Source organism: Polyodon spathula, chromosome 1, assembly GCF_017654505.1.
Source record: "Polyodon spathula isolate WHYD16114869_AA chromosome 1, ASM1765450v1, whole genome shotgun sequence".
In the NCBI taxonomy this organism is placed as follows: Eukaryota; Metazoa; Chordata; class Actinopteri; order Acipenseriformes; family Polyodontidae; genus Polyodon; species Polyodon spathula.
This window is the reverse complement of record NC_054534.1, coordinates 64644683-64667574: the sequence shown is the minus strand read 5'-3', so window position 1 is coordinate 64667574 and position 22892 is coordinate 64644683. Positions and strand designations below refer to the sequence as shown.

The window sequence follows — 22892 nt, the reverse complement described above, 5'->3', positions numbered from 1 at the left end:
GAGTGAAATAGCTCACATCACTTCATTTTCAAGGCGTGGAATCCAAAGCACAATCAACAAGTACAGAGAAACATCATCTCTAATTGACAAACCCAGGACTGGAAGCTGGAAGGAAGGACCCAACAAGCTGTCTAACAAAGATGAGCAGTGCTTGAAGATAATATGAATAGAAAGACAAGAGTTGAATTGACAACAGAAGTGGCAGGTGTCGTCGTCCATCAACAGCACGATGATCACTCTTGAAATCAGGACAAAAAATGTGTTGCAGTAAGAATACCTCTGTTAATAAAGGGGAACAAAACTAAAAGGCTAAAATTTGCACAAGAACACAGAAATTGGACTATGGAACAATGGTCAAAGGTGATTTGAAGGATAGACAACAATGTTTCTCTGTACTTGTTGATTATGCTTCAGACACCACATCTTGAAAATCAAGTGATGTGAGCTGAGCTATTTCACGCAATGTTTATCCTTCTTTATGCAAGTCAAGGTTGTTACAATAGTAGAAAACACTAGTTGGAGGCTTTGAGTAATTGAGTAGAAAAATGCAATATGGCAGAAGTCCATCTAGTGGTAAGCTGCAGTTCAAGCATAGCCCTTCAAACAGTACTTAATAGCAACATTACACTCCAGTATTTAAACAGAAAATATATACTGTATATTAAGAAAATCATGCCAGACAAAAGTAATTGTCAACAAAATATGTATAATATAAAATCCTTGTATTTGATATGTGAACTAACAAGTGTTCATCTTTGCTGTTATTTCTAAAGAAACAACAGGTTGCTTCCAATGACATGTAGTAAAAGCAGCAATATAGATGGCAGGCATTTATGACTGCAATTCAGTATTTATCTGTGGACTTATTTACCTGTTATTTATAGAAGTGTGTACTTCAAATTCTGTAGTGCTCCCAGCAGGGCAGCTTCCATATGAGTGCTCCTGTGAACTCTTCTGAACATAATGCTTCCATTTTATGAACATTTTACACAGAATAAAGTTCAGACTGAAAACGAACTACCAAGTAACTTACTGAATTACATTGGATTGGTCGAACACCAGTAAACTGAAAATTAACATGATTTTTTTCTTCATCTTCCAAATTCAAAAGTATTCTTTTTTTTTCAGATAAATTAAAACACTATTTCATGTGCATGTTATAAACTGTAAATCAATTATGATTATTGTGGTCTGAAAATAAAAAGCCCCAAAAAATAAACCAAATGGGTTAGCAAAAATATCCTTTCTACATTTTACATTCAAGTTGGCCGTGTTCAATGTTCAAAGCCACCTTATTTTCCCTAGATGATGATAAAAGAATCTCACGACACCTGCCAACTCACCTTCACATATTTCAGTGAGCAAATGCAGTGGTGAAACATTTCTTTATAAAAATAAAAAGGAATAACATTCAAAAGACACAAGACATCTTCCTGCCACACTACTGTATTTTATCTTTCAAAAAGAAAGACAAGATTTTTAATATTACTTAACAATATGTTAAAAAAGTAGCCAGTTAGGCTTCCATGTTAATACAATATACACTCTATAACAGATCGATAGTGTGAGTATTGTTCTTTTTAAATTCCATTCTGCAAGTATTCAAATACAAGCTGGCTACAAGTCAAGAAAAAAAAAAAAAAAAAAACACCACATAGCTTAACTTGTACTCTTCTTAAACGGCGGAATATGAAACAGAACGAAAGAATATCTCTGTCAAGTATTTGCCTTTTTTATATCTTGTCTGGGGAATGCTGGAGCAAAGTAGAGTGACACTGACCAAGTTCGGGATACATGTGTGATAGAAGCCACAGTTAACTTTTCTTTTTACTGTTTTTGGAAGGCCTTCATCCAAATGTAAGTTAAGCAGCCTGGACTACTCCAGACCAAAACAAGTAAGAATTGGAACAATTTTTTTTTTTTATGGCCACAGTCAAGAGAAATGTCCCACTCACAGACTACAAGCACATAAGCAAACAAATCCAGGTAGAAAGTAGCTTTTTGTTTTGTTTGTTTTTTTCAGTTTTGCAAGACTAATAGGCAAAAGGGTTCTTCACAGAACCATGCAGCAACAAGGACAAGGCAAGGCAGCAATGGCTTACGCCATAGGAGCTTTTAGCACAGCAGGACTGAGTCAGCAGAGTCATCGTTGATTGGTTTCTGCAAAGTCTTTGTATGCTGTCAGTGTGCAACAAAGGTGGCTTTCTTCAGGCTAAAGTTTGACCAGTTGATGGAAAGCCGCTGTCTGGTCTGTCTAGTAGAGTCCAAGCAAAACCTGAAAAAATAACTGGATATTAGAAAACAGAAAATGGACATCTAAATAGTTTTTATTAACAAACCAAGAAATATGTGAATAAAAAACTTGGATAACACTGTGTAACAATTTTTTTTTTTTTTTTTTGGTTCCTGGGTAGTAAGTGTTATTTCCTAATTGCTTATGCCTCAAACGTACAGAAAATGGCTATTATTCCCCACAGACTTTGTTTTTGTGACCAGGACAGTGATATTTTGAAATTTACCTATTTTCCAGAACATTCCAGATAGATTCAGTGCTGAGTAAACTTGGAGTAACTTCTAGAACTTTCCAGTAATATAAATAGCAGTATAAATACAGGGGCCTTAAGCCCACCAGTTCAGTTTAGTTCCAGCTGCCTAAGTTGATACATATCTGCATTTTTCTGAGATGGCATCAAGAGGCTGCAATGGTGGCATTCCTGATGGGTCTCCAAGGCGGTTTTACCAAGTTTCCCTGCTATCTTTGCCTTTGGGACAGCAGGGACACCAAGGCGCAATACCACAGACGGGACTGGCCACAGCGGACCGAGTTCTCTGTGGGGAGGAACAACGTCAAGTGGGAGCCACTGGTGGACCCCCGGAAGGTGCTGATGCCACCACTGCACATCAAATTCGGCCTTATGAAACAATTTGTCAGGGCTCTAGATAAGGAGTCGGCAGCCTTCAAGTACCTTCAAGACTTCTTCCCTAAGTTGTCTGAAGCAAAGGTCAAAGCCGGTGTCTTCGTCGGACCACAGATAAAGATGATCCTGGAGTGCAATGAATTCCCCAAGAAGCTCACTAGTAAGGAGAAAGTGGCTTGGAACAGCTTTGTCGCAGTGGTTCGGGGCTTCCTGGGCAATCACAAGGCCGAAAACTATGTGGTGCTGGTTGAGACTCTGGTGAAGAACTACGGCACAATGGGCTGTAGGATGTCCCTCAAAGTCCATATCCTTGATGCTCATCTTGATAAATTCAAGGAGAACATGGGAGCGTACTTGGAGGAGCAAGGCGAGCGCTTCCACCAGGATATACTGGACTTTGAACGCCGCTACCAAGAACAGTACAACGAGAACATGATGGGAGACTACATTTGGGGGCTGATTCGTGAAAGTGATTTACAGTATAATCATAAATCCCGAAAAACTACTCACTTCTAAATCTTTTGTAGTCATTTTTGTATTACTTTAGTACAAATACATGTTAATTTGGATTCATAGGTTGTTTTTTTCTGACTTTATGTGAACGAAAAGACACAAATTCGCCCGTTTTCTCATTGGAAATAGGTAAATTTCAAAATATCACTGTCCTGGTCACAAAAGCAAAGTTTGTGGGGAATAATAGCCATTTTCCATACTTTTGAGGCATAAGCAATTAGGAAATAACACTTACTACCCAGGAACAAAAATTGTGTTACATAGTGTAATTTATAAAAGTAGGCACATTTCAGGAGGTGCTTCGCCAAGTCAGATCTCATCAATTGTTTTTGCAATAATAAAAGTACACTTGGAGTTGTGGATAATTACTTACAGTTAATAAAGAACTGGAAACTACAACATATATTAAATTAAATAAGATCCTGCGTAACTTTCCACAACAACATACATAGCTATAGTTATCTATTGTAATGGGTTTGACTAAAATCACCCTACATCTATTTAAGATTTTTAAGCATAGCTTCAACCTACATTTTCATTTTTAATACATATGAAATTACCTAAAATGGTTTCTGGGATATGAGGCTATGAGATTGTTGCGAAGTGACAAAAACAAAATATTAGTGGGCAGAAAAGGAATTCTTGGTCCTACTTGAATTTGTCTGACAGAACATGTAGAAAGACCTACCTTTTAAAATACTCAACTTCCCGCTCAGTCTCATCCATTTCTACACTGTCTAGGTCAATGTCTTTTGGTAAGAACACATCATCTGGTGAGGGAGGAAAAAAAAGTATGAAAACAAATGGACCAGATTCCCAAAGCATAATAATATTATAAAAGCAAGAAATAACACCAATAATAAAAGCAAGAAACAACAAGTTATAAAACAAACCAAACACCTAAAATTAGTACATCCTAATTAAAACTTGATTTTTTTTGGTGTTTACTTTTAAAATCACTAGTGGCTTTCTTAAATATGATATTTCAATGATAAATGGTGAACTTTTTAAATGCGTTTTAAATTAGTAAGATCCAGAATAATAAACTCACCGATGGGATTGTTTAGCTTATCTCCTTTCTTCTTTTTATTTTTCTTGGTCTTTCCTTTGGGCTGAGGAGATTCAGCTGTGTTAAGCTTGTTATTCTGCTGCTGTTCAGGTGCCGATCCAATAGTTACCGTGGCCTTGTGCTCCTTTATATGATTTAATTGCTTCTTTCCATTTGTAACATTGACCTTTTCTTCCTTCTTCAGTTCCTGGCCAGGTAGATCTTCAGCTGGCTTGTGCTTCGATTCTACCTGGAACTTGATAGTGGTCTTCAGCTGGATCTCTGTGACCTTAGTTGCTTCAGCTGGCTGTTTTCCCATCTCTGTGACCAGTTTGCTAAGCTGCTGTTTCAGCTTTGGCTTGCTATTAACCTCTCTCTGCATTACAGTGTGATGAGGTACAGGCATCTCCGGCTGCTTTGCTTTTCCCTCTTTCTGGCTCTGCGGTAGCTGCGGCTGCTTAAAGTCTTTCTCATTCCCCAAATTCTGCTTTGTCACAAAAGGTTCAGGCATTGTTCTTTGCTCTTTATTAAATGCTGGTCTAATGGGTGAACAGGGTGAATTAATTATTTTGTCCCACGACTCCAGCTTACCATTCTGAAGGGTTACTAATGCATTCTGAGCAGTCTCCTTTAAGGGCTGAGGGTTTTGAAGAACAGGGTCTGTTTTGAGAGCCTCTCTCATTTTATCTTTTTTCTTTTTCTTGGCAGCTCGGAGTAGCTGATGTTCTTGAAGCCGTTGAAGCTCTTGTTTGAGTCTCTCCTCCTCCTCCCGCCGCCTTTTCTCTTCAAGCATCTGCTGCTGCTCCTTCTCCAAAGCCTCTGCCTCAAGACGTGCTTTTTCCTCCATCTGCAGAACAATGTAACATTTAGGTTTCTAATGCTGAAGTTCTGCTGCTAAATATGAATTACTTCTCCCCACTCAAGTGAAATGCTTACTGTTACATACCAGGACACAATACATTTAGAATTCCATATCAATTTTTTCCTGTAATGCCTAAACAGATGACATAATTAAATGGAACTGATATATGTGTGTTGTAATCAATAACCTGACCCATGAGTTGCCTTCATCCCAGGGATGCGCTTCTGTCCGTCTGGCATGGCCTGCCCCACAGCAGGTTATTATTATTAATAATAATGATCATCATCATGCAGCTACTCCTGCTCTATATTGTAGTTCCTTCTGTGGAGAACTGGAAAACATGGGACCCAGATACATCTTGGATCAGAGCAGACTGAAGGACTGAACACTATACCAAGTTGAGCCCCTTTAACATGACCTGCTATGAAAGGTTGCGTTTTGCTGAATTCTATTTCAGGGTTTTTTGCTGACTGCTTCCCTGACAAATGGGACTGTATTTTTTCCAAGATATTTGTATTTCAAGATATTCCACAATTAAACATTACATTTTCTCTCTACATTAATATACACATGGATGAAAGTGGCCAATGATCATTTTGACTGAAACTTTGAAGCCAAAACCAATTTTTTAGAAAACCGACCCCCGTCTATCCCCCCCCACCCCCCCCTCACCCCCCCCCCCCCCCCCCCAAAAAAAAAAAAAGCTCTGGGGCGGTAGATGCTCTCAGATGTATGCTGAGCCATTTTATACCAATTTTAGAAGCAAATCTGAACTTGACTTTGAAGAAAAAGAAATTCAGAATTACTTCTAACAACTTGTCAATTTACCAGATGGATCAACCAGATAAATCACACATGAACTAGTTAACAAAAGTTTTTGGAATGTTACTCAAACCTTTTACATGTATGCCCATATCACATATTCATTTTATAAAATCTCAGCTACAAAAATAATATACAATCTCTGTTTAACTCAATCAGATGTAATAAATTAGTGTTAATAGCCCCCCCCCCCCCATTTTGCCAATTTTCAAAGACCTCATATAAGGAGCAAAAAAAGAAGAGGGGCAAAATATATAGTTTGCCTTGCCTGCAAACATAAATGTAACAATACATGTGAAACACCCCTTTCTTGTTCCTAACAGAATGATCTAAAATTAGAACTTTCTAGTGTTTTTCGTAGAAGACATTTTAAAAAAATCGTGCAGCTCTACGCAGTGCGTTCATTGGAAGCAAACTAAACCGATGCCAGGTTCCTAAAAGCGTTTGTTTGCTGTATTTATTTTTAAGGGATAACAAATGTATATTTATACATGGAAATTTTCACATGGAACTACATATTACACGGTACGTGGAAATTTGTGGTAATCATGAAAAATACAGCCTCACTGTTCTGGAGCATTTGGTCTTTAATAATAAGAGCAGTGGGAGGTGCCTGATTGAGTAGATTGGTTGGTCATCCTTCGATTCTATTGCTATGGCTTTTTGTTCTGTTTGTGGCTTTTGGTGTTTTTTTTTTTTTTAACAATAAAATGAAACAGAGTCAAAACTTTAATAAACAAGAAAAAAAGGATGTGTACCATAACATGAAGATTTTATTGGGACCTTAAATATTTTCACTGGGGTGCACAAAATTTCCTCTGGGACTTTCAGTTTTTCTAGTAGAGAGTCCTGGACCCTCAACGGGGAAAACATTTTGGAGAGCCCTGCTGATCAGCAATTGAGGAATAAAACTTTTAACACAAACACTACAATACCTATCAATTACTCATTTATAGGTCAAGAAAAGTGCTGGCCTTATAGCAAGGTGTGCGAGGCAGCTGCCAGGGCCCAGCGCTCAACCCGACTGCCGTTAGATTTAATGTGCCGCAAAACTTTTCTTTCGTGCACAAAAAATGCTCAGGGGTGCAAATATGGCGCTAGATTCAGAGTCGCTAGATTCGCTAGATATGGCACTAGATTCAGTGCCAGCAACATTAAATTCTGGTGCCAGTATACATGTTTGTTTATTTATCTATTTAACACCTTAGCAACCATAGATGATGGTCTCTCATTGGAGCTTGACTACTCACATGACCCACACACACTCATCCACATACACAGGAGGAGGTTTGTGTATTTTTAAATTTATGTTCTTATGCAGTTTATAACGTAAAATGAAAAACAGGATTTGATGCCCAGGGGTTACTTTGTACAAAAAAATAAAAAATAAAAAAAATTGTTAAGTGCTATTGCACAGTGTCAGGTGTTAAGAGGGATTTTTTTGTTATTATTTTTGTGTTTCTGCCTGGTTTTCTGATTTATAGTATCTGAAAGAGGTTGTGTTCATTGGTTCAATTTCATACTGAAATCAAGCGGTTTTGTAGGCTTCGCTTAAGCCCGAGTACTGAACAGCAGCAATCTGCACCAAATACATCATACGCAAGTGAAGGTTAACAAGAATTACCTTTTTTTGTTTGTGCCGTGCCCTTTTTGCTGCCCGGGAGCTGTTAACTGGTTTGGACTCTGAGCTGTTTATGAACTGTAACAGATCTTCCACTTTCCGGTGGTCTTCAACACTCTCTCTGTCGCTCAGTGGATCGTCTTTCTTTGGCTGTTCCTCCTTCCTCTTTGTTAGACGCAAGCGCAGCTTCTCACGCATTTCTGCATAGTTTCTACTGGTTGGTGCAGCTGGAGGCTACAGATTAGAAAGAAATATTAACTTCCGACATGGTCAACAAATAGTTAGCACAAGCACAACTCATATCTGTGATGTAAACCTTGAATATCTATCCTAAATGCTGTACTCATAAATGTTCACAATAGAATTTTGTCTATGACCTATGGAAGCATTCACAAAATAAAAACAACTGTGTAAAACTAATAATGTGCACTGAAGCATTATATGTCATTATTTAACTTGAAACAGATAAACTTTACCTACAACAAAGTATCTGGTGGTGTTTTTTTTTTTTTTCTTCATAAATTAGCGTGCCCAATTATTTTACCCCTGATTTTCTCCCAGATTGAAATGTTCAATAATTTTTTCCCTCACCGCAGCAATTCCCCACAGCTCAGTAGAACTAAATGTTGCCATGACGAGCCAGCTTCCTCTTTTACACCCAGGAACTCGAAAGTGGCTGTCAGCAAGCTACTGACCTCTGGAGGACAAATGCCAGCCCTACATTTGTCCACCCTGAGCTCACTGGGAGCCTGGTCAGCACAGTTCGTTGTAGGGCGATGAGGAACAGTTCCTGCCGGTTGTGTCTCAATAACCCAAGGGAGCACCAGAGCCAATGAGAAGCTCCCTTTGGAATCCCCAGCAAAGAAACCTACCCTGTATGACTGACCAGGCTTTTACCAGATGAGCCACCACGGTGGTGTGGTTTATTTGTCTTAGTAACAAAATCACCCTGACAGTACATGAAACAATATAAAAACTTACCCCACCATGACCAAAGAATTCACAGTAGCAGCAGTCACAGTATTTTCCTTCTTTTTGATTGGTGGAGGTGGAGGTGCTAGAACTATGTTCTGAACAACTGTCCTCATCCTGGCTTTCCTCCCCATCATACTGCTGATGGTCATACACATTATTGCTTTCACAGCGATGACCCTCACAATCTGGGTCACTACATGAACAGAAATAAATACACACATCAAAACAAAGCTGGACCACGGCTTAAATATTAACAGTGTCACAGTTTTATTTTAAGAAAGTTTAATCACATCGCAATTTGATTCTCAACAGAATTCAGCAAGCAAAATCTAAAATTTTCATGCATGTTTAAATTTTTTTAATAGATAGATTTGTATTGTTATGGATCAACTATCTTGGTAAAGAGATTATGTTACATTAAAACATTTAAAAAGACAATTCCTTTTTATGTAAGGCATTGTAGTTTCATTTCATACTGAAATATTTAGGGATAAACAGTAAGCATTTACATTAATTACCAACCCCAATACTTGCATTTGCCTTTGGTTCTACAATAAGGTAAACTGATTTGAACAATTATTAAAACTTTTATTGTTACCCTTGTCTTGTCCCCTTACCAGTGAACATCTGTATGTAAACCACCTATAAGACATGACTTACAACAGTGAACAAACCTGCAAACACTAGGTGGCGCGCTCACAGAGTTTTCTGTCGTAGCAGCAGGGAGTACAACAGTCGTGGGGCAAAGTCCTTGGTGAGGATCCATAAACCCAGATGCTGTAGCAGCAATATTTGGGAAATGCTGAGTTGCGAGATTGGGTAGATGAGGTGCAGAGACAGGAGACAGTGGTGTAGAGGTTGGCGATGGAAGTGATGCTAAACCTGTGGGGCTATTTCTAGGTGCAGTTGGAGTGGGGTGTATGTGGTCCTCTTTGCCTATATTGTGGAATACTTCGCCTAAAATGAAACAATCAAGTTAGAAGCCTAAAATGTGGATATTAATACAGGTCAGTGGATTTTGTTTTATGTCAAACAAAAAATACATTAAGAATTTTTTATTTTTTTATTTTTACCAACATCTTCCTGGATGGAAGTCTGCCTTGAAGTAAAAAATGAATCAATGATTTTAAAATAAAAAATATGCTATATGATTATTAAATATTAATAGTAAATCATGTAACTGTGAGATTAAAATAACGTACACTATAAAAAGCTTTTTTAGTAAGACAGTTCATAAATTCAAATACTTAAATTCCATTGGTAATTTAAACTTCACTTCCTATCTGAACTACAGTCTTAGAAAAAGAAAAAGAAACATTAATTTAAGGATATTCAAAGTAATCAATGACCAGTTAATATTTTAGTAAATAAACATATGTAAAAGATTAATAATCTGACAAATGGGGTAAGACATTTGAGAAAAGCAAGTTGTTTAATTAATTTGGCTTGTATTAATTTTAGCTGTGACGGAATTAAATTGACAGGCTGTGGCAAGAATTACTAAAAGGCTGAACAAAAGGAAATGCAACATTAAAGTGCATTTTGTTCAAATACGTTATCTTCACTCTATCCTTGTAAGGCACGGCTAAAGGAACCCTTGTACTCCTTCCCTCTTTACCTAGGGAAGTGGGTCTTTTAGATGAAAGTTTGATCTGATTATTACTTGACTGGACAGTAGTAGCTGTGCAGGAAACCGATGAGGTGGCTGAAGAGGTGGCCATGACAACTTTGTTTGGTTCCATAAAGGCATCCTGGAAATTGTAGAGACATTTCTTCTTGGCTGTGTTCTTTTTTTCCTTGGTTTCTGTGGTGGATGTGGTTTCTGTACTGGATGAAGGTGGAAGTGTGTCTGGTCTAATTTCTGGGACAGCAGGGCCCAACATATCACCTAATAAAATACAGAAAATGAAGTAGTACCTGTTTATATAAAAAAGGGTAAAAAGGTCATACTTTAAGAACGTTATTTAAAAAATACTGCCAAATATTCTTACACAACAGGTACATTTGACAAATATAATTCTGAACATAGAGTTGCAGACAAAAGTATTTGAGAAGTAAAAAAAAAAAAAAAAAAAAAAAGAGAAAAACCACAAAAGGTGATTTCTATAATTTCTAATTGTTCTACTGAAAGACATACATTAAACAGTAGAGATTCATCTTTATAATAGAAGAACAAATGATTACTTGACATGCATACAATGAAAAATAACATGCAAAAACTAATTTCATACATTGACAAAAGTATTTGGACACCCTTACATGTGTGTGCTTCTTTAAAGCTTGCAATCTTTTTTTAATTTTTTTAAAATAAATTTAGTCTTCGTCAATGGTTTTTACCCCGGTTTTCTCCCCAATTTGGAATGCCCAATTATTGTTTTTATCCCGGTTCACCGCTGCAACCCCCCGGCGACGGGAAAGGGAGGCTGAAACACGTGTCCTCTGAAACGTGTTCCTGCCAATCTGTCATTTTTTTGTACTGCGGATCCACAGCGAAGCCACCAGACCTATAGTGCCGGAGGACAACACAGATCTGAATGGTTCCACTGCAGATCCACAGGTGCCCTATCAGCCACAAAGGAAGCTGGTGCGCGGTGAACCGTGGATTCTCCTGCCGACCTAATCCCTCCCTACCCGGGTGGCGCTCGGCCAATTGTGTGCCGCCCCCTAAGGAACCCCCAGTCACGTTCAGCAATGACATAATCTGGATTCGAACCTGTGATCTCCAGGCTATAGGGGGCATCTTGCACTCCACACGGCGCGCCTTTACTGGATGCACCACTAAGGAGCCGTCAGCTTGCAGTCTTTTTTTGAGTTTGAGTTGTGCAATTGACTTTGGTTTCCTTTTTGCAGCAGCAGCCTTCAAGTCAATCAACGACATCTTGATGGGATCCAAGTCTGGGGACTGAGACAGCTACTCCATAACTGTAATCTTCCTTTTTTCAGAAATTCCTTTTTAGACTTCGCAGAATGCTTAGGGTCATTATCCTGCTGCAATACAAACTTCCGTCCAATAAGCCTTCTAGCACTGTGTAACAAATGAGAGTGCAAATTGTATTGATATTTTGCAGCATTCATTGGTCCTTCTATAATACAAAGGTCATTAGTGCCTGAGGAAGAAAAACAAGCCCATACCATCACAACCTCCACCATGATGAACTTTCTTTAAATTTTTCTCTCTTCGTCTAAACATATTATTGCTTTCTTGGTGAAAAAATGCTATTTTTTAGATTTGTCTGACCATAACATGTAGTTGAAAAAATCATTAGGGTTCTTCAAGTATTCAATGGAAAACTCCAATCACTTTCTTTTGTGTACTATTTAACAAAGGTTTGCAACTTGGTTTTCGCTCATGGACATTCATCTTGTTAGGTATTGTTGAATTGTTTGCATCTTCTTTTAATTCTTGTGTCCAATCTTTTGCAGTATCTGAGGATTTTGCTGTGCTGCTCGAATGATTCTTCCAGATTTTGCAGAAAATGTTCTTGGTATTTCACACCTGGAGCTAGTTGCAGTAGTTCCTGTTCTCCTGTGTTTGTCAACAATAGCCCACAAGGTGCTTTTCGGTAAACCAAGTGTTTCTGCTATTTTTCTGGTAGTTTCTCCTTTTTTGTTTAGCTGTATCACTGCCATTTTGAGATCATTGCTGAACTCTTTAGTTTTAACATTTTTGTTGCTTTTTAGAATCACAAATTTCCAATTTATTTTTCAATATTTTTCAGGATTATGGATTTTATTTACTCTAATTATCAGGTGTTGATTTTCAATCATGACAATTGTCAATAATTAAACGAATGTGTTTCATACGAAATATATTGGTTGTCCAAATACTTTTGTCAAAGTATGAAATTTGTTTTTGCAAGTTATTTTCGATTTTATGCATGTTATGTAAGAATGTGTTGTTTTATTATAAAGCTGAATTTCTAACTTATATCTTTCAACAGAACAATTGGAAATTATAGAAATCACTTTTTGTGCACTTTCTGCCCAAATACTTTTGTCTGCAACTGGACTTATTTTAAACATACTTTGTAGAAATGTGGATATATTCAATTAGTCTATACAACAGTGATTCAAAATGCTCCTTTTATCCTTAAATTAAGTTTATTTGTGTAACAAGGCGAATCCAACTTAGAAACTGTGCTTGGGTGTCTTTTTTGTGTAAAAATATGCAAACCACCAGTAAGTTTACTATTTTAATGATTAAATCACTGTCTGAATTAATATATGCCGACACTCAGATCAATTGAATAGACACCATTAAAGTCTGAATCTTGAATTACCTCTACCGAAACATCCCCTCACCTGACTGTGGTTCCTGTAGAAAAATGGCAGGGTTCCAGTTTTTCATAACAGTGGATTCCCACAAGTTTTCAAATTTAAGAGATGGGGGTAAAGAACTGTTCCAGTCTGTGGTGTTCCCAAAGCAGTTCTGGTAGATATGGTCCTGAAGGGAAGCATTGAATACCTGATGTTTACCTGTATGGTTAGATGTCGGGGCTGAAGGAAGTGTCTGAAAAAGGACATCTCATTATTAAAATGATTTTACTAATGTTTTATTTTTTTGGTCGTTTTTTTTTTTTTCCTAGATGATCACCAAACCTTTGGGAATAATATTTGTAGTCAATGATTTAAAATGAAAAAAATAATAAATAACAAAGACAAAATTGACATGACCAGCTCTGTTCTGTTTTGATAAACATGAGATAGACATAAGATTCCTAGAAATAACAATAATAAAACAAATAAAATAAAGCTGCACCGTTTTGAAATTATTTGGGTATGAAATCAAAACTTGGTCCGGAACCTTTGAATGATAAGTTTGAACTGATGAATTCTTATAATCTAAAAAAAAGAAAAAAAGAAAAAAAGAAAAAAAGAAGTGTGTTTGTATGTCAAACACAAGTTTTGGATACTTGTTATAAAACTCTTTATTGTCCGAAATACATACTATCGGCATGTCCAGTCTAACCATGTCACACTGTAGAAAAGAAGTTAGATGTGGCTAAAAATGTAATATTTCATTACACTCAGACTAAAATATTCAAATGTAATCCTGCCAGAAATTTTCTGGGGGGAATTAAAAATTAAATCAACCTTACCTTATTGTGTGAAAAGGGTGGACTTGAATAGAGAGTGGGGTGGAGAAGAGGCCTGGGTAGGTGGGACATGTTGTGTAGTGGCAGGTGCCCATGGATGTGTGGGTATAGGTGCAGAGCAGGGTGAGAAGTTTTCTTTGTTAAGAACTGGTGGCCAGAAGGAAGTCGTCCAGTTGAAAGTGCTGCTGCATTTAGTCCAGCTGCTTCTTGCTTACAAACATGACATTCACAAGCATGCTGAACCTGATCAACCTGTAAAAAAAAAAATCACATTTAAACTACAAGTAAATCATGTGCTTACACTGCATCCAAAAGTTTTCCCTTTAAAATAATATGGGCATTAAACAGACCCCATACAAAAATGAGTAGGAGGAGGCAGGGCTCGTAAGTGTCAACAATACAAATGCATTGCTTAGCTTAAAGTTTGATGCCCATTAGACACAACGTGAATTGGAATATATACACTTACATTTTGTTTATTTGTATTTCAACATAGAAACACATTTTACAGAAGGGCTTTAAACTGTTCACCTGTTGAGTTGGATAAGACGGTGGAGGACTGTCCCTCTCTAAATCACCCTTCATTAGAGCTCTTTTTCCAGGGTGAGTTCCAGGAGGATCCCCGCTGCTCTCCCCATCAGCTTCATCATCATCAGCTTCCGAGGAGCTGCTGCTTGTACTGCTTACTTGTGGAGACTGCGTTGAACATCAGAATGAAATAACACAGGTCAAAAGAAACTAACTACTTATTGTTTTTTCACAGTGTATGTTATTTTAGGTCATTTCATTAAAAGATACTTTCCAGACCTACAGCTAAGCAAAAAGTTGGGACGATTTAAACCAGGAAAAGGTTTTTCTTTCTCTCTAGATGTCATAGACACAAACCTAACTAAAATAAAGAGGTAGAACAACTTGTTAGATTGATGTCCTGCTGCACATGCTGCTTTCTGGGTATGATCAAATTCATAAGCAATTAATTTTACAAAACACTCCTTTATAGAACTCATAAATTTAACAATGCATAAGAGAAATAACATTACCTATAATTTTTAGTGATAATGAAAAGGATAAAACAGCAAGCAAGTACCAACAGAAAAACTAGCATCATGGGTTATCTTTGATATGTTGCACGTTAGACAAGACAGACACACCTCATCTTTTAGTGCCATGTTTTCGCCCCCACCATTCAGTTCGCCATGCATTCCATTCATATTGGCCACAACCTCAGCATCGTCATAGTTATTCATTGAGTATATATCTGCAAACTTCGCTGATAGCGGTGGCACATCATCATCATAATCATCGTCATCATCATCACCATCATCATCATCACTACAGCTAAAAGAATAAAATACAAAATATTTATGGATTAAAAGAAATTATGGTAGAGAAAGACAAGATACATCCTCTGTGTGTGTGTCGGCTATTTACAAAATTAGAACTATCCATATCATGAAAGTAAAATCACCATGACCCACATTTACTGTGTGCACATGTAAAAATGTATGTGACATGCAGACAAATGCCTCTATATCCTAAGCAACTTTAATCACAACTGGATAAGAATTGGATAAAAAAAAAAAATACATGAACGACATACTTTACTATAGATACTTCAAATATGGCAACCCCAGCAGGGAATAATAAAAGAATGTGCAGCTATTCAGGGTTATACAAAACTACATACACTCAACTACGTAAGTGAACATTTGTACGATTATATCGGTTCATGACATTTTTAGGTTGGTTTCACAGATTGTCACATTACACATCACTTACAAGGTGGGGGCTGAACCACTGTCTGTCAGGATGAGTCTGGGGTGCTGCTGTATGGTTATGGGAGAGCTGGAGCCTGACCCTGAGCTAGCCGATGACATGCTGGGTGGGCGTATTTCAGAGAGGTAGTCAGGAGCAGACTCCACTTGCAGTGGTAACTGGTTTATATGAAGGCCATCGGTTATTGGAGAATCCATAATGCCACAGGTCAGAATATGTGAAAGGCTACAGTCATCACAGGTACACCTGGAGGACAGAAACAGTTACAGTGCTGAGAAAAAGTTTGTGAACCTCAATGATAATTATGGAAATTCCACAGTTTTACCATGATAGCCTTCTTGAATCAAAATCAGTCTTTACTTAAATATCCAATAGGGTTCATATTAACCAATTCCATGTCTCTTGAAAGAAAATGATGTATGAATTGGACAAAAAATGAGTAATTAAAATTCAGGGTATTTGAAAAAGTAAGTGAACCCCTGGTTTTATAAGCTCAATTAAGGGCATAATTAGAATCAGGTGTTTAAATAATTAGGTAGATCTTCAGGGGTGAGTTTGGGAGGCCTCAACCCTATATAAAGATCAGAAACTTTGTGAGTTTGGTCTTCACCATACAGGTGTGTGGAAATACGTCACGATCAAAAGAAATCTCTGAGGACCTCAGAAAAACAGTTATTGATATTCATCAGTCTAGAAAGGGTTACAAAACCATAGCTAAGGATTTGGGGCTCCACCAATCCACTGTCAAGACAGTCTACAAATGGAGAAAGATCAAGACCACACTCACTCTACCCAGGAGCGGTCGTCCTACCAAAATCTCTCCAAGAACAAACTGGTAAATCATCAAGGAAGTCACAAAGAACCCAAGAGTAACATCCAAGGACCTGCAGGCCACTCTTGCCGCTGCTCTCTAAAAAGAACATTGCTGCCCGTCTGAAGTTTGTTAAAGAGCACATAGATGATCCACAAGACTTCTACAACAATATTCTCTGGACAAACGAGTCAAAGGTAGAAATGTTTGGCCTCAATGAGAATCGTTATGTTTGGCGAAACCCAAACACTGCATTCAAACAGAAGAACCTCATCCCAACCGTCAAGCATGGTGGTGGGAGTGTGATGGTTTGGGGCTGCTTTGCTGCCTCAGGACCTGGACGGCTTACCATCATTGACACAACCATGAATTTTGCATTGTATCAGAAGATTCTAGAGGAGAATGTTAGGCCATCTGTCCATGAGCTGAAGCTGAATCGAAAGTGGGTCATGCAGCAAGACAATGATCCTAAACATACAAGCAGATGTACAAAATAATGGCTGCAGAAGAAGAAATTCCGCGTTTTAGAATGGCCTAGTCAAAGTCCGGAACTAAACCCCATCAAAATGTTGTGGAAGGACCTGAAGCGAGCTGTCCATGCAAGGAAGCCCTCAAATGTCACAGAGTTGAAGCAGTTCTGTAAGGAGGAATGGGCCAAAATTCCTCAAAACTGATGTGAGAGAATGACCAACAGTTACAAGAAGCGCTTAGCTGAAGTCATTGCTGCTCAAGGGGGTGCCACCAGTTACTGAATCTAAAGGTTCACACATTTTCACATATGGCACACACTTTCACACATGGTTACTGAATGTTGAATCATTTGTGGATAAATAAATGTTGAAAAAGTATCATGTTTTTGTGTCATTTGTTTAATCAGATTATCTTTATCTATGATTAGGACTTAGATTAAAATGTAATAACATTTTAGGTTTGAAATATGTGAAAGATGTGAAAATCCAAAGGGGTTTACAAACTTTTTCTCGGCACTTTATTTGTTGATGTTAGCCTAACGGATACTAATGAAAATACAGCTGACCATTGGCCTGGTTAACATGAATAAACTATAGCAGTTATTTCTTTGAGATTAACCCTTTGTGGTCCTATGTTGGACAAGGTCAGACATTACAATTTTCCCTTTCCAGTCCAATGTCGGACCCTGTTCGACATCAAAAAGACATAAAGCATAGGTTTCTAGTCTTTTTTTCTCCAGAAAAAGCAGAGAAAACCTTTTAAAGGCCGAGTGAGACAGATAGGAGCTGAATGAAACCCCCAAAAAAGGGCATCTCTCACAGCCCCATCCACTACAGAGAAAACATGGACATAACAAAGGAGGTAGCTGCTTCTGTATCCAGCGCTCAAAGAATATCAGACATTTGCTGAGCTTTTTGGAGATATTACAGTACTAAAATAATAACTTGGATCGCATTATTGAGAAGTTTGGTGATAAAGAGAGTAATCAGGAGAGGATTTATCAGTATGCACGTCTACAAAGATGTATGTGAAAAATAAATACAGCGAACAAGATGTGGGGCTTGGCTGTAGAGACAGTACTGAGAGTCCTTTTGCAATTCAATGCCTTTTAAACCTGTTTTACTCTACAATACAATACAATATTTTGACAGCGTGTGCAAACTAAACAGCGTGTGTGAAAATAAACTGGACCTGACGCGTCTGACAAGCTCTGAATAAATGGACTGCAAAGGGTTATGATAGAAACACCACATAATAAAAATAAAATGATAATTATTTAGAGCTACATCTATATCACGTATTTACTAGGAAATTAACAAGATACTTACCATGTTTTACAGATATTTTACATCGTATGATTGTTAGGGGTTGCCTCAAAAAGGACTTACCTACGTCTATAGTTACAGTTCGGGCAGTCAGACATGCTCAGTCTAGATGAAAGCATATGTCTCATTGTCTCTGTGAAATTGTTGTCCCCTGTAAGTGATTTCTTGCTGTTTGTTAACTGGGAAATAAAACAAAAGAATTATGCAATAATCAATGTCAACTAATCCAAAATTAAAACCTACAATTTGGTGGTGTACACAAATGAAAACTATCTCAATTAAGTTTTTGACCTTTTCTCAGTAAACTTTAAAGATAATTGTACTCTTAAAGAAACCTCCTACAGAAAATAAGGGTTTTCAGAACTCAATTATCTACAGTATTTATAGATAGTTGTCATTTTTTCTATACATCTGGAGAACCATTTATCCAGTTGTGATGGTCCATTTCTTATTCTTACGAGTTCTGTTCATTACTTTTGATGTTACGGCCATCAACTTTATCACAAATTTTTAAGTTGCAGCCGTGGCAGACGAGTGTTTTACTCCTCTAAAAAAATAAAAAATAAAAAAAAAAACTGCTCCTCCCCAACAGCTGCATGAACTACCCCCAGCAGTACATACATTCAGACTTAGATGAGACACTCATATTCAAGTGTGATCTGTTAGCTGAAATTCCTGACACCTTTAATTTTAATAATACAGCAAAACAAGCAAATTCTGAAAAATCCTAACAAAAAAAAAACTAAAATAAATAACCTGTTCTTCAATAAACCTTCTTTGTTTAAAGAACTCCCAGTCTTCCTTCAGCATGCGTTGCTTTGTTTTCAATGCCATCTTAAAAGAAAAAAAGATAGACATCATTGCACACACACACACACACACCGTATTCGCTCAAGTAAAAGTCGAGACCCCCATTGTGAGGGCAAGACTCGGGTATCACTTTAATTATTATTTTTTTTGTTATTGAAACATGGTAAGTTTAGTGAAACAGAAAACAAAAATGAACTCCTGAAATTGAAACTCTTGTTAGAGTGCAATTCAGGCATTATTCTTCCTAAATATATGTATTTAGATATCCTGACAGCATTTGAACGGCAGATTTACAAAAATAACAATTTTATAAGCACTTCTACCAATCCCCACCCCAACTTCTTAGTCCACAAGGAAGTACCGTTATGTATTTCAATGGAATGTGGGCGGTGGTGTGGTCTGGCTGTAATTCAAACAGCGTCTGTGTTTTACGTGACAGCTCCTGGATGTTAGCGTTTTGATTTGAGAGAAATTAGACGCATTTGCTCTGGCAATGAGGGCAACAAGGATTTGCCCACAATAATGTCAATGGAGGTGCGCTGTTTCCACAGAAGCACTCTGCTGCAGGGTCACGCTGTAACACTCAACCCTTAGCCTATAGTCAACTATATACGTTCCCAGAAATTAGAACTAGTTACTGTGCCAAATATAAGAATATCTAAAATATTTAAGTACCGGTACAGAAGGATTGATTGCCAACAAAAAAAACCCCCAAAAAACCACATAACTTGCACTATTTGCTTAACACAAGAAAAAGGACATGAAATCAAGCTTGCACAAAAAACTAAACGCAGCACTTGCATTGAATTGCGTGCATTTTCCTGTGCAACAACCACCAGTTTTGCTCAAATATAAGGTACTGAGGCATCCACCAATCTGCCGATATCTTATGCTATCAGATACAGGAGCATGTGCCATATTCCTGAAGTATCACAACAGAACAAAATGTATAATACCTCTGGAAATTCCCCTGTGTAGAATACAGTTTAAAGAAAGCAATACAGAGTAATTATTTTTCCTTAGAGTAGCTTTTCAATCTTTTATTAAAGACTAGTAAAGTGTTGGATTTTTTTGTGAACAGATTGGAATATATCTTCATGGAAACTTAAGGAACCTTAATACAGAAATACACAGTCACATCCTAACAAAGTGCAGCTTATTATCTTTCTTGACTTGCACAATCAGGTAGATAAGGTGAGGAACATATTTAAAAGGGCACACCTAACTGGGGATTTTAATCATCAATTCTAAATGTAGCTTGTTGCAATCACAAATAAAATACATGAAAATGCCTTTACTCATTATTGCTATCTGTCTCCCTTGCTGCAGGTACCTGGCATGTTGTGCTTTTGAACCATCACTCCAGACCTGAGAAGGCTGCATAGAAAAGACAGTGCAGTTTTTCATTTAATTAATAAAATCTGTTTGGACGCTTCAACTGTGACCAAACTAAGTTATGTGTTCTTAAATTTACCTAGCATCTTGCCTCTGATCAAATGTTTATACTTTAACTATGTGGGGATCCAATGCTTTTAAATAAGCCATTATAGCTTCTGGGTTATGCAGTCTTTTACATCTCACAGCTGTAGGGGATCTGAAATGGAGTTAAAACATCCCTCTCTGGAACTGGGTCAGTGTTTGGGCCTGGTTTGGAGTGCTGATTATATTATGCATATATCTGGGGGTGTAATCTTAATATTAAGGGGGTGAATTCTCATCAATTTGAAGTATCTGGGAAGTTTATTATTTTTGTGAGTTATCTGGCCAATGCAATCGAAAACCTTTTTTGTGCCAAAAGCAGGAGTTTAGATTCATATCTCTTATCAGCATTTTGAGGAAGTATTTGAAAGATAGCTTCTGCTTGCAGTTGGCAACTCTAAAAACTGCTTTTTAACGAGTTCTGGCTTTTGTTGTTATGTAAAACTGACCTTTGCTCTTAGAAGATGTGGATGTGTTGACTCTTTCATTGTACTTTAATTGTTTATGAAGTAGTTCTTTACATGTGTTCAGTTTAACAAGATACTGCATTATTAATGATTTTGTCTGTGATTAAAAGGTACATATTTTAGTCTTACCTGTTCATCAACATAATCATCTATTCGCTTTTCGCATTCTAGCCACTCAACAGAGACTAAATTCATTTCCTGATCAAGCTGATGGTAACTCTGAAGAAGGGTACTGTACATATCTTCACTGTACGAGTCGTGAGATGCCATTCCTAGCCTAAACAAATTGGTAAAAAAAAAAAAAGAAAAAAAAAAAAGATAGGTAATACACCACAAGAATTGTTTTAATGCTGAACTGCGTGCTCTGTAACAGATTACTGCCAGATACATCTGTCATTTCAGTGTAAGAAGCTCTTAATAATGGAAACACTCAAAATAATTGTCACACTCACATTTTATTCCTCAGGATGAGCCAGAATAATGTACCCTATTATGACAGCACTTTTGGTGTAGTGTACTGATGTGCAATAGCAAATGGGTACCAATGTCTGGTTTGCACAAAATGGTTGTATCCCAAACATTACATTAATTTGTATTTGTTATTTCTATCTGTGTGACAGTAGGCAAATATTTGTTTTGAAGTGTTTTGTACTTAATTGTGACAGAGTTGTGTTTCTCTTCTTCAGACATCTGTTTAGATTTTTAAGCTGTGGCAGTTCATTTAAGGGAATTATTCATTGCCAGGTAACCACAGCCTGTAATTTGTATCAAGGCTCTTCCTACTGATAAGCAATGTCCAGTAGTTCACCTGTACGTTATGGTTAATAAAAATCCATCTATTTTTATCAGGTGTGGTTACAAAGAGACATTTGACATTACACACATGTATAACATTCTGTGGTAATAACCCTCTTACCTTAACTGTGCTACCAGGGTGGGTAAACAGTTGTTTAAAAGTGGCTCAGAAAATACAAGATTTTCAAAAAGGTGCTTGTTGTGCAATTCCCACGTCACCTGGAATTTCTTTAAATGTTCATTTTCCTATGAACATAAAATGTATGTAAAGTCAGATTGTACAACAATACTTTTCTCTAAGTTTCTAATTGAAGTGATGTCCATCAACAAGGGTCTGTTGCATATAACAGCTGTATACTTACAGAGGTCAAACTCATCATGGGAACCATATATCTTTCATATTCAAAACCTTGAATAAAATATCCCTATTTAAATTATCAGTGAAGTATAACAGACAAAACAGTCTGGCTTACCAGTGTGACCAGGAAAGTGCTGATTGTGTGTGCTGCCTGACAGAGTGCACTGTATTCCTCCAGGAGGAGAGAGATGAACTGATGTGCTTGTGGAGGGCCTTGCGCTGCCGATGCCACTTTAGATCCCATAGACAGATGCCTGAGCAGACGTACCTTCATTTCAAGCACGTACTCTCTGGCCTGCTGCTCTAACCGCTGATAGAGCTGGTAGGGATCTTTTTCACAAAGTCTGCCAATCAGAAAAATGTGTTTAAATAAACCACTAATACATTACACATTCAACATGTGCTGCAGTTTGTCCCTCCCCATTAGAAAGAAAACAGGGATCAAATACCGGATTCTGCTTTAGACTGTTGACTACGACAGAAGCAAACATACAGGCATGCATAAATAAATAAAAAAAATAAAAATAAAAAATAAATAAATAAACGTGCCGCTTTTGTGAACTTCGCCAAAACCACAAGGTGGCCACTACCAATCAGAAATTGTGCTGGATCAAAAACGAGCTGTGAAATGGCATGTTTCTGTAATGACTTAAAGCACTATATTGATAGACTTGTGCACACACTGAAATGTGTTATGCATTATTACTCAAAAATGAAAAAAGTGAAAATTGTAATTTCAGTAAAA

The 22892-nt window shown here is 37.4% G+C and overlaps 1 protein-coding gene across 3 annotated transcripts in view; it reads right to left on the bottom strand.

Annotated features, from left to right (window-relative positions):
- Positions 1 to 706: 706 nt before the first annotated feature.
- The window catches only part of LOC121320823 (protein FAM193A-like), a 43596-nt gene continuing 21410 nt past the window's right edge, over positions 707 to 22892 (bottom strand). The window contains exons 6-22 of one of the 3 annotated variants that reach the window (XM_041259501.1): positions 22263 to 22491; positions 21911 to 22035; positions 21124 to 21271; positions 18995 to 19072; positions 18302 to 18417; positions 15635 to 15877; positions 15007 to 15193; positions 14387 to 14551; positions 13859 to 14107; positions 13062 to 13269; positions 10378 to 10647; positions 9434 to 9716; positions 8766 to 8952; positions 7788 to 8018; positions 4483 to 5326; positions 4120 to 4201; positions 707 to 2275 (exon numbers count right to left, since the gene is read on the bottom strand). In XM_041259501.1, the coding sequence (XP_041115435.1) occupies positions 2182 to 2275; positions 4120 to 4201; positions 4483 to 5326; positions 7788 to 8018; positions 8766 to 8952; positions 9434 to 9716; positions 10378 to 10647; positions 13062 to 13269; positions 13859 to 14107; positions 14387 to 14551; positions 15007 to 15193; positions 15635 to 15877; positions 18302 to 18417; positions 18995 to 19072; positions 21124 to 21271; positions 21911 to 22035; positions 22263 to 22491 (3739 nt within the window). In that variant the 3' untranslated portion in view covers positions 707 to 2181. The remainder of the gene's footprint in view (positions 2276 to 4119; positions 4202 to 4482; positions 5327 to 7787; positions 8019 to 8765; positions 8953 to 9433; positions 9717 to 10377; positions 10648 to 13061; positions 13270 to 13858; positions 14108 to 14386; positions 14552 to 15006; positions 15194 to 15634; positions 15878 to 18301; positions 18418 to 18994; positions 19073 to 21123; positions 21272 to 21910; positions 22036 to 22262; positions 22492 to 22892) is intronic. The other 2 variants (XM_041259509.1, XM_041259518.1) reach the window with 2 other exon arrangements.